Source organism: Rhinopithecus bieti, unplaced genomic scaffold, assembly GCF_001698545.2.
Source record: "Rhinopithecus bieti isolate Rb0 unplaced genomic scaffold, ASM169854v2 scaffold_11944, whole genome shotgun sequence".
NCBI lineage: Eukaryota > Metazoa > Chordata > Mammalia > Primates > Cercopithecidae > Rhinopithecus > Rhinopithecus bieti.
Window position 1 is genome coordinate 2,137,731 of NW_016807378.1, and position 13,138 is coordinate 2,150,868.

The window sequence follows — 13,138 nt, forward strand, 5'->3', positions numbered from 1 at the left end:
AACTATCACAAGAACAGAAAACCAAACACCGCATGTTCTCACTCATAGGTAGGAATTGAACAATGAGATCACTTGGACTCTGGAAGGGGAACATCACACACCGGGGCCTATTATGGGGAGAGGCGAGAGAGAAGGGATGGCATTGGGAGTTATTCCTGATGTAAATGACGAGTTGATGGGTGCTGACGAGTTGATGGGTGCAGCACCCAACATGGCACAAGTATACATATGTAACAAACCTGCACATTGTACACATGTACCCTGGAACTTAAAGTATAATAAAAATAAATAAATAAACAAATAATTTAAAAATAAAATCAACGAATCCAGTAGCTGGCTGTTTGAAAAGATCAACAAAATAGATAGACTGCTAGCCAGACTAGTCAAGAAAAGAGAGTAGAATCAAATAGATGCAATAAAAAATGATATAGGGGATAACACTACTGATCCCACAGAAATACAACCTATCATCAGAGAATACTATAAACACCTCTATGCAAATAAGCTAGAAAATCTAGAAGAAATGAATAAATTCCTGGACACATAAACCCTCCCAAGCCTAAACCAGGAAGAAGCTGAATTCCTGAATAAACCAATAACAAGTTCTGAAATTGAGGCAGTAATAGCCTATCAACCAAAAAAAGTTCAGGACCAGACGGATTCACAGCTGAATTCTACCAGAGGTACAAAGGGGAGCTGGTACCATTCCTTCTGAAACTATTCCAAACAATAGAAAAAGAAAGAATCCTCCCTAACTCATTTTATGAGGCCAGCATCATCCTGATACCAAAACCTGACAGAGACACAACAGAAAAAGAACATTTCAGGCCAACATCTCTGATGAACATTGATGTGAAAATCCTCAATAAAATACTGGCAAACCAAACCCAGCAGCACATCTAAAAGCTTATCCACCACGATCAAGCCAGCTTCATACCTGGGATGCAAGGCTGGTTCAACATATGCAAATCAATAAATATAATCCATCACATAAACAGAACCAATGACAAAAAACACAAGATTATCTCAATAGATACAGAAAAGACCTTCAATAAAATTCAACACCCCTTCATGCTAAAAACTCTCAATAAACTAGGTATTGATGGAACATATCTCAAAATAATAGGAGCTATTTATGGCAAACCCACAGCCAATATCATAGTAAATGGGCAAAAACTGGAAGCATTCCCTTTGAAAACTGGCACAGGCAAGGATGCTTTCTCTCTCCGCGCCTATTCAACATAGTATTGGAAGTTCTGGTCAGGGCAATCAGAAAAGAGAAAGAAATAAAGGGTATTCACATAGGAAGAGAGGAAGTCAAATTGTCTCTGTTTGCAGATGACATGTTTGTGTATTTATAAAACCCCATTGTCTCAGCCAAAAATCTCCTTAAACTGATAAGCAACTTCAGCAAAGTCTCAGGATACAAAATCAATGTGTAAAAATCACAAGCATTCCTATACACCAGTAACAGAACGCCAAATCATGAGTGAACTCCCATTCACAATTACTAGTAAGAGAATAAAATACCTAGGAATAGGAACTTATAAGGGATGTGAAGGACCTCTTCAAGAACTACAAACTACTGTTCAAGGACAAAAGAGAGGACACAAACAAATGGGAAAACATTCCATGCTCATGGATAGGAAGAGTCAATAACATGAAAATGGCCATACTGCCCAAAGTAATTTATAGATTCAATGCTATCCCCATCAAGCTATCACTGACTTTGTTCACAGAATTGGAAAAAACTACTTTAAACTTCATATGGAACCAAAATAGGGCCCGCAATAGCCAAGACAATCCTGGGCAAGGAGAACAATGCTGGAGGCATCATGCTACCTGACTTCAAACTATACTACAAGGCTACAGTAACCAAAACAGCATGATACTGGTACCAAAACAGCATGATACTGGTACCAAACAGATATATAGACCAATGCAACAGAATAGAGGCTTTGGAAATAACACCACATATCTACAACCATCTGATCTTTGACAAACCTGACACAAATAAGCAATGGGAAAAGATTCCCTATTTAATAAATGTTGTTGGGAAAACTGGCTAGCTCTATGCAGAAAACTGAAACTGGACCTCTTCCTTACACCTTATACAAAAATCAGCTCAGTATGGATCAGAAACTTAAACGTCAGACCTAGGACCATAAAAATCCTAGAAGAAAACCTGAGCAATACCATTCAGGACATAGGCATAGGCAAAGACTTCATGTCTAAAACACCAAAAACAAAAGTCAAAATTGACAAATGGGATCTCATTAAACTAAAGAGCTTCTGCACAGCAAAAAAAAAAAAACTATCATCAGAGTAAACAGGCAACCTACAGAATGGGAGAAAATTTTTGCAATCTATCCATCTGACAAAGGGCTTATATCCAGAATCTACAAAGAACATAAACAAATTTACAAGAAAAAAATAAACAACCCCATCAAAAAGTGGGCAAAGGATAGGAACAGACACTTCTCAAAAGAAGACATTTATGCAGCCAACAGACACATGAAAAAAATGCTGAACATCACTGGTCATTAGAGAAATGAAAATCAAAACCACAATGAGATACCATCTCACACCAGTTAGAATGGCAATCATTAAAAAGTCAGGAAACAACAGATGCTGGAGAGGATGTAGAGAAATAGGAATACTTTTACACTGTTGGTGGGACGGTACATTAGTTCAACTATTGTGGAAGACAGTGTGGTGATTCCTCACGGATCTAGAACTAGAAATACCATTTGACCCAGTGATCCCATTACTGGGTATACATCCAAAGGATTATAAATCATTCTACTCTAAAGTCACATACACACATATTTACTGTGGCACTATTCACAATAGCAAAGACTTGGAACCAACCCAAATGTCCATCAATAATAGACGGGAAAAAGAAAATGTGGCACATATACACCATGGAATACTATGCAGCCATAAGTCGGGGGGAAACCATCATTCTCAGCAAACTATCACAAGAACAGTAAACCAAACACCGCATGTTCGCACTATAAGTGAGAGTTGAACAATGAGAACATATGGACAGAGGGAGGGGAACATCACACACCAGGGCCTGTCGAGGGGGTGGGGGACTAGGGGAGGAATAACATTAGGAGAAATACCTAATGTAGGTGACGGGTTTATAGGTGCAGCAAACCACCATGGCACATGTATACCTATGTAGCAAAACTGCACGTTCTGCACATGTAACCCAGAACTTAAAAAAAAAAAAAGGATATTCATAGTGACTATAGTTAACAACAATGTATTGTGTATTTCAAAGTAGCAAGAAGAGAGGATTTGAATTGTTCTTAACACATAGAAATGATAAATATTCAAAGTGATGGGATACCTCAAATATTTGACTTGATCACTACACATTCTATATATACAACAATATCACACGTATCCAACAAATATGTTAAATATTATGTATCGATGAATCAGTATTAGAATTTTGTGGTTGTTGTTAAGTCCTCAAAGTCATCATATTTGCAGTAAAGGTGTTAAACAAAAGCTATATCTATTTGTTAAATCACTATAAATAAATATATATATATATATAGTTTGCTTATGTTTCAATGGATGACTTGTTGACTTTCTGCCACATCTTTCAGCAGCAGAGGTCAGTTTATGGGATGATGACAAGGAAGACTCCTTAGACTTCATGAGGACTATCTCTGTTTTCTTCATCACCCTATCCCCAGTGCCTAGCACCCAGCAGGCACTCAACGAATGCTGCTGAATAAATCAATGACTTCAAAGATAACAGCTTTGGTCCCGAGAGAAAATACTTTCATGATAGATTTGGAAGGGACAGCATGGGGGCCACATATCATAGGAGCAGGAGAGGTAAGATGAGGGGCATGGGCTATGATTCCTTCCCCCAAATCTCTGAGACAATTGGAACCCAAGTGGAGTATGCATTTTGATGGCACAAGGGTAGGGCAGGGATGAGGAGATATGTACTAGGGTTGTTTGAGAAATAAGAAACTGGCACAGTGGCACAGTGTTTTGACCTTGAGATGCTGGACTGTCTTGGTGAACTTACTGAACTCCTTGGGGACTCAGTTTCATCATCTGAAAAATGAAGATAACAATACTGACCACACAAGGTTGCTACAAGATTAAGGGAAAAAAAAGGCTAACATATAAAGCACCTGGCACAGAGACTGTCATAGAAGTCATAGTGGGCCCTTATTTTTTCATTTGACAGGTATATATTGAGAGATGGCATACACAGTGGTCACAGGCAGGTACCCAGAGATAGACTGCTGGGGTTTGAACCCCAGCTTTATCACTTAGATATCACTTTCCTAAGTATCTTAGGAAACTTACTTAGTTGTTCTTTGCCTCAAGTTTCTCTTCTGTGGAAAATAGGATAATAATGCTTACCTCATTATGTCACTCTGAGGATAAACTCAGTTAACAAATGTAAACCACTCAGAACAGTATCTGGCACACAAGCACTTTTTAAGTGTTAGCTATTGTCATTATCATATGCTAGGCATTTTCATATTCTTATCCCACTATGATCCCTCTTAGGGCTGATGGAAACAATGATAGATAGGAACAGACAGATGTGTTGACGTGATGATGGAGGACGTCCCATTAGATGGGCTGGTCTATGTCTCATTAGAATCATGGGTCCCAAATCTAAGCATGCACCAGATTCACCCTGAAGGCTTGTTAAAACACAGGTTATGGGGGCCCCACCCTCAGAGTTTCTGATTCAGTAAGTCTGGATAGGGTTGAGATTTTGCATTTCTAACGAGTTCCCGGGTGTTGCTGATGCTGCTGGTCCTGAGACTGCATTCTGAGAACCACTGTTGTGTAACAAGAGAGGATGTCTGAAGCTCCAAGAGGAGAAAGGAGGGAGGATGCATACATAGATAGGAGTTCTACAACAGTCCCAAATAGGACTGAGGTATGGACACTACGAGAAAGAGTCAAATGTTCATCCACTCATTGAGCAAATATTTATGCACGGCCCACTATCAGCAGGGCCCTGTATTCACCAATCAGTTGCAAGAACAAGGATTAAGCTGAGCAGAAACAACTGTGAGTCAGAGAGGACTATCGACTTACTGAATTTAGCCAGAACAGTGCTGCTATGGTTTGAACGTGTCCCCCAAAGTTTATGTGTTGGAAACTTAATCCCCAGTGCAACAGTGTTGAGAGGTAGGGTCTAATAAGAGGTGAAGTCGTGATGGCTCTACCTTTGTGAATGGATTGTAGTTATCACGGGAGTGGGTTAGTTATCTTGAGAGTGGATTTGTTATAAAGGTGAGTTCGGCCCCCTCTTGCTCTCACCTTCTCTTACCCTTCTGCCTTTCCCCATGGGATAATGCAGGAAGAAGGCCCTCATAAGATGCAGGCGCCTTGATGTGAGACTTCCCAGTCTCATGTCAAGTGAGCAAAATAAACTTCCGTTGTTTATAAATTACCTAGTGTCAGGTGTTTCGTTATAGAAACACAAAATGGACTAAAACAAGCACTAAACAAGCTTAAGCAAGTGATTTAATCTCTCTAGTTTCAATTTCCTGGACCAACAATGGGGATAATAGTTCATATGTACTAGGGTTGTTTTGAGAATTAAACAAAGATAAACTAATTAAACAAAGACAGGATAAACTAAGATTAAGTAAAGCACTTAGCATAGTGTCTGGCATATGGTATGTACCCAACAAATATTGGCTGTTGCTAGTATTATTATTGGGTCACCCTTTCAGATACATGCCAAGAGGTTCCTTGCCATAGAAGGACATTACAGTGAGTGTGGAATTAAATCTCACTAGGCCCAAAACCTAGAATCCTAGAGAGCAGAAAAATAATTTAAATCACAGGATTAAAAATCACAACCTGGCCACAAGGATTGAAAGACGCCTTTGGATAAGGGAGGTATTTGCGTCAGGGTCCTCCACGGAGCCCACAAATTGTACCAGAGTCACCAGCAGCCAGCTATGGGTATAAGTATTCTTCTTGAGTTTTTTTCTTCTTAGTTTGCAAATGCAAGATAAAAATGAATTCCAGAACAATGGAAATCTGAGATGAGAATTAATTACAGCAAATTTGGCCAGGCCTCCTCCTAGGATCCCTCCAGTCTTCTGGGATGTGTTCTGACAACTTGCCGACTCAACTGAAAGGGGATGACGTTCCTACCACTTCCCTTGGAAGAATATTCCACAGTGAAATATGACTCACTGTCGAGGTCCTTGTCTGTGCGATTCCCTTTCTTTTCTTGACCCACTTTTGTCTTATTGTGCCCTTTCATGCAGAGTCAAACGTAAGCCTCCCCTTGAGGAGGGTGTTCTGTGAGGACTGACATTTAAAGACCATTACCACCTCTTAAACTCGGCCCTGTTCATTTGGCCAAGTAAAGCATGTTTAATTCTTTTAATCTTCCCCCATAAATCAATCTCTACATTCCCTTAATAGTCCTTCTCCTGTGCTTTGAAATCCCTCCAACCTGGTGGTCCCGAGCTCTTGTTCCGTTTAGACTTGAGAGTTAACCAGTCAATCACAAAATGCCTGTGCAGGCGAACAGCCAGGCCTAGCCAGGGCTCCAAGTGCTCTCCCCACGCTTAGCTGCTGAAGGACATTGTGGGCCCAGAGAAGAGCCCTGTGATCTGCTGAGACAAAGCAAGGCCTGCCTAGTGGCCAACCTTGCTCAGATAGGTGTGCATCATTTGCTGCTTGCTCTATGATGACCCTTTCAAATGGACCTGGCCCAGCTGGCCAAAGGTCAAGGGACTGCATGGGAAGCCACCTGAGACACTTGTACCTCTCCAGCCTCTACCTCCCAGGGCAGGGAGGGCCACTGAATAAGCCCAGGCAGGGTCTTACCTGGAAGGTCCCGGCATGGTCTTCTTCCTTATCACCCTCTCTGTTCTCTTTGAGGGCAATTAGTGTGAATCCTCTGAAGTAGGAGGGAGGAGCAGCTGAAAGTGTTACTGCAGAGAGAAAAGAAAGCAGGTTTTAAGTATAAGAATCAATTATTGTCCATTTTCAAATGGGATAGACCTGAGTTCTCCATCAATATCCCAGACCTGTGGGTTACAGAGGCCGTGGACAGTGGTGAGGCCTTCATCCATTGATTTGAGAACTCTTAACCTCTTCACCCAGCTCCCTCTTACATTTCAGAACCTGTTAAATATCTGAGCTGCTATCTTACTTAGAGATTCTTGCATCAACCAGGGATGTGGTGAGCTCTCTCCCAATAACCACAATTTGATAAAGATAGTCCCTGGTCAGAAACTCAACCTTGACAATTGTCAACATTACACTTCCATTAGACTGGCCCAAGAGAAAACTAGTTCTTCACAGCACAAAATCCTGTAGGATGACCTTTGTGGCAGAGGCCGCTGTGTGTTCTTCAAAATATATTTCGTTTTGTTTGTGGAAACTCAGCTACACCACATTTCCCAGCCTCCTTTGCAGTTAAGTCAGTTTTATAACCAAGTTCTGCCAGTGGAAGTGATGGACAGACATGATATACAGTAGCCCCCTGCAGATAAGGCCAAGACACATGCCAAGACCCCAAGTGGATGCCTGAAATAATGGATAGTACCAAACCCTATGCTTATGATGGTTTTCCTATATATACATACATACATACATATGTATCTATGATAAAGTTTAATTTATAAATTAGGCACAGTAGGAGATCAACAATAACTAATAAGACACAATCAATATAACAATACTCAAAACAGCATGCAATGTAAAACTTATGAATTGTTTATTTTTGGAATTTTCCAATTAATAGTTTTGGACCACAGTTTACTGCAGGTAACTGAAACCACAGAAAGCAAAACCTCGGATAAGGGAGTACTGCTATACTCTACTTCCAAGCCTGACCTGTACGAACTTTCCACATGACCCTGCACTCTCACTCTCTTGCCTCTGCCTGCTTAATTCAGGGTCCAGCAGAAGACTCTGATGTCCCAGGAGGGCCATGGAACCACAAGAGGGAAGGAAACTGGGGATTTTAAACAAACCCGTGGAAAATCACCTACTGGCCAGAAACATCCATACTATACTTTGCATGAGCTGGAAATAAACTTATGTTGTGGAGGGTCACCTGTTACAGCAGCTGGAATTATAAGTCTTTTATACTCTTCCTTCCTACATCTACCCAGGGAACGATTTTTCCATTAAAATCTAGTTCGGCCAGGCACGGTGGCTCATGCCTGTAATCCCAGCACTTTGGGAGGCTGAGGTGGGCGGATCACAAGGTCATGAGTTCGAGACCATCCTGGCTAACACAGTGAAACCCCATCTCTACTAAAAATAGAAAAAATTAGTCGGGCGTGGTGGTGGGCACCTGTAGTCCTAGCTACTTGGGAGGCTGAGGCAGGAGAATGGCGTGAACCCAGCAGGTGGAGCTTGCAGTGAGCTGCGATTGCACCATTACACTCCAGCCTGGGTGACAGAGTGAGACTCCGTCATAAAAAAAAAAAAAAAAAAAAAAAAAACAAATCTAGCTCAAGGGCCTTCTCAACAAGGCAATGGCAGTCCTCCCTCCCATTGGACCCCTAGTCTCCTGAGATGGAAATCTTTTATTGCAGCATTTTTTTGTACTAAATTGCAATTCTTTGTTGGTTCACCTTCTCCACTGGACTGTGCTAATACAGGAGAGGGGCTGGGTTTTCATTCTCTTTTTATCCCTAGAACCTAGCACAGAGCCTGGCATCTAATAGACATTCAATTCAAGTTTCTTTAAATTGATGTAAATTGGTATTTAAATTACTTTATGGCCTGCATAAAAGTGCTAAGATTCTGGACATTAGATATGGAATTACAGACTATTAGAACTTCAAGAGATCTCAAGTATCTTCTAATTCAGACCTCCAATTTCATGGATAGGAAAGTAACACATAGAAAGGTCAACAGACACACCTAAGATCATAAAATCATCCAGTGGCAACTTAGGGTCAGAATTGAAGGCCCACTCTCCCCAGTTTAACACTCTACCCATGGCTTCACAAACTGCATATATTCATCATGTTACGGATCTTCCACAAATATTGACTGATTATTAAGTTTTTAAACTTTAAAAAATCAATTCATTTGACATATAATATTTGTGACTATGATATGCAGCCTCCTATCGAAGAGGAGCATTTAGTCTTCCAAATTCCTTAAACTAGTTTTAGCCCCGAAAATGAAGTGCCCTAAAGCTCCAACAAATAAAACCACTATCTTGGATAATGTAGTAGCTGCCCCTGAGCCACCAACAGAATGACACAGCAAAGAACTCTAAGACATAAAGAAGGTAAATGACATGCTGTGATTGGCCGGTTCATCCTACAAATGTAAAGGAGCTACTGATGTCTAGAAAAGATCAGATAGAAAAAAAGAAGGGGCTGGGCACAGCAGCTCATGCCTGTAATCCCAGCACTCTGGGAGGCCGAGGTGAGTGGATCACTTGAGGCCAGGAGTTCAAGACCAGCCTGGCCAACATGGTGAAACCCCATCTCTACTAAAAATACAAAAAATTAGCCAGGCTTGGTGGCACATGCCTGTAATCCCAGCTACTCATGAGGCTGAGGCAGGAAAATTGCTGGAACCCGGGAGGTGGAGGTTGCAGTGAGCCGAGATTACACCACTGCACTCCAGCCTGGGCGACAGAGCATGACTCTGTCACAAAAAAAAAAAAAGAAAGAAAGAAAAAAGAAAAAAGAAAGAAAAGAAGGAATGGAGGGGGAAAAAAGCACAATAAAGCAAAGAAGAGTAAGACAAGTGTGGTGCTCGGTGTCAAGCAAAAAAATGGTGGTTATGCTGTCGGGCACAGAGCTGGGAATCTCTGAAGGACAGACAGACAACCAAAAAGCAGTCTTGGATTCTCTAGGGTGAGGGTGGGTGGTCTTCAAGGCCATTATACACAATTCTGGAGGAAGGAGAACAGAGGACAAAGCAACAAACAGTAAGGATACTCCATCCAGATTTCTTCAAATGCCTTTTTACCATTTTAATGTGACCCTGGCACTAATATATTTCTGCTTCCCACAGCCAGCACCTGTGGCTCTTAAGTTGTGTCCCTGGTCCTCAGGTTACCAGAGCCTACTCTGCCCAAGAAGAAAGATCCAGCTGCCTTGCATCAGGTGAGTACAATTCTTAGAGGCACTTTACACTCCAAAATGGCCCCGCAGGATCCGACAGAAACTACCCGAAGGGACCATGCATGGGATCACAGGCCGGCAGGACACCTTTCCAGTCGCTATCCTGCTTCCCCCACTCTCTTACTAGTTTCCCCTGGGAGCACTTCCTTAAAAGAATCACTTGCATCTAAATCCTCATCTGAGGCTTGTGTTATGATTTAAGATATGTTGAAGTTCTAACCCATACTTGGGAATGTGACCTCATTTGGAAACAGGGTCTTTGCAGATGCAGGTTGTTAAGATGAGGTAATGCTGGATTTGGGTGGGCCCTAAATCTCATATGACTTATGTCCCTATAAGAAAAGACACAGAGACACACAGGGAAGAATGCCACGAGATGACAGAGGCAGATATTAGAGCCATGCATTTACAAGCCACAGAAAGCTAAGGCCTGTTGACAACCACCAGAAGCTAGGTGAGAGGCATGGAACCAACTTTCTCTCAGAGCCCTCCGGAAGCAAACAACACCACCAGATACCTTGATTTCAGATGTCTAGCCTCCAGAAATATGAGAGAATAAATTTATGTTGTTTCAAGTCACCAATTTATGGTAATTTGTACAGCAGTCCTAGGAAATAAATACAATCAGCCTCCAGGGAACCCAATGCAAGACAGATAATCCCTGCTCCACAGCCACTGCCTTCAGGAAAAAGATCAAACTCCATAGACCAAGAAGCCCTCAGGCTCTGCCTGTCCAGCAAACTCCATAGACCAAGAAGCCCTCAGGCTCTGCCTGTCCAGCTTCACTAACCATGCTCCCATTCCCCTGCCATACCACATTTCGATCCTTGGATTCACTCTCTAGAAGTTTCCCAAAATCCATGTCATGTCGCCCTATTGTATTTTTTCACATGCTACTCATATACCTTTGAATGGTCAAGCTACTCCATTCCTGGCAAACTTCAGAAATCAGCCAAATCTCCACCCTTTGTGTGATGTTTCCTCTGATTTCCCCAGAAAGACTTGGGTGCTCTTTCTCTTGGACCCTACTGGAATTAAAAATACCTACATAATAGGTATAGTAACAGCACTTACCTCGAAGTATCAGTGCAAGGTATAAATGAAGTAATATATGTAAAGTCCTTAGTAAATATGAACTCATTATTATCAGTGAAAAGAGTATCAAATTAGATTATATTTTGTGTTTACGTGTTTGTTTTTTGTAAGACCTTCAAGGGTAAGAACCCATCTGAGCTCAGCACAGTGACCAGTGCAGAGTTGATGTGCAATTAAATTTACTTGAGTGTTCATAGACTGGTTGGCTCAGTATTGCTAAAGATGTCAATGATCCTCAAATTGATCTATCGGTTTCATCAATCTAAATTAAAATCTCAGTATGTTCGTTGTGATATTGACAAGCTGGTTCTAAAATGTATATGGAAATTCAAAGGGCCAAGATTGTCCAAGACAATCTTAATGAAAGAAGTGCAAAATTGAAGGGCTTATACTTCCAGATATCAAGACTTATGCAGCTACAGAAACTAAGCCAGTGGACTACAGCAAAGTAAGAAAAATGGGCCAGTTGACCAGTTTAGGGTCCAGGAAAGTTCCACAAATATACAGAAGCTTGATTTATGACAAAGGATGTATTAAGTTGGTCCAAAAGTAATTGCAGTTTTGGCCATTAATGGTTTTACCATGGCAAAAACCACAATTACTTTTGCACCAACCTAATACATCAGAGCAATGGAGAAAAGATAATCTTTTCAGTAAGTGGTGCTAGGACAACTGAATGACTGTGTAGAAAAAGGTAAATCTTGGCCCTTCACTCACATAATACACAGAGTAAATTCCACATAGATTGTAGAGCTAAATGTGAAAAGTAAAACAAAGTTTTAAGAAGGCAGCATGAAATAAGATGCGAATGACCTTGGAGTAAGAAAGATTTCTCACATAGAGCAAAAAAAAAGCACTGACAATAAAGATATATAAATGGAGTGATATCAAACTTTTGCTCGTCAAAAGATACCATTAAGAGTGAAGAAGTAAGTCACAGTGTCAAAGAAGACATTTGCAACCATATAACCAGAAACTGACTTTATATATCCAAAATATATAAAGAAGTCTTTCAGATCAATAAGAAAAAGACAGACAACCCAACAGAAGAAAAAAAAAGAAAGACAAATGCACAAACTAATACTTCACAAAAGAAGGTGCCCAATGGCCAATAAACATATGCAAAGGCTCTCAACCTCATTAGTCAACAGGGAAATAAAAATTAAATCTACAATGAAATAGTACTGCATATCTACCAGTTTGGATAAATTTAAAAGAATTAACAATATCCAGTGATGTTAACTAGAACTTTCACACACTGTTGATGGAAGTGAAAATTAGCAATTTTGCTGCTAAATTCTTTGGCAATGTTTACTGAAGCTGAACATACTCTTACCCTATCACCCAGCAATACCATCTTAAATCAACAGAAATGCGTATATATGTGCACCAAAGATACCTATAAGAATATTAACAGTAATGTTATTTGTAGTAGCATCCAAGTGGAAATACTCAAATGCCCATCAGCCCTAGAATGGGTATATAAATTGTGGCATATTCTTATAACCAAATGCCTCATAGTCATGCAAATGAACACATACTGCCACATGCAACATGGATAATTCTCACAAACATAATCTCGAGTGACAGAAGACAGGCACAAGAGAATACAAATGGTATGATTACATTTATATATATTTACATAAAGCCCAAAAACAGGCAAAGTAATTCATGGTGCTAGAGGTCAGGACAGTAGTAATATGTACAGGAAAGGCAGGGAGTGCAACATGGAGACGGCATAAGAGATGCTGCTGAAGAGCTAGTCATGATCTGTTTCTTGATCTGGGTTCTGGTTACATGAGTATATTCAAGATGTGATAATTCACCACACTCCATGATTTGTAAGCTTTTCCTTATGTAAGTTATGTTTTGATTAGAAGATTCTTTATTTTTATTTTTATTTTTTTTTTTTT

The 13,138-nt window shown here is 40.5% G+C and overlaps 1 protein-coding gene across 1 annotated transcript in view; it reads right to left on the reverse strand.

Annotated features, from left to right (window-relative positions):
* Positions 1-13,138, reverse strand: part of SPON1 (spondin 1) — a 305,960-nt gene that overhangs the window by 277,993 nt on the left and 14,829 nt on the right. The window contains exon 2 of the mRNA XM_017881549.1: positions 6,853-6,959. Within this exon, the coding sequence (XP_017737038.1) occupies positions 6,853-6,959 (107 nt within the window). The remainder of the gene's footprint in view (positions 1-6,852; positions 6,960-13,138) is intronic.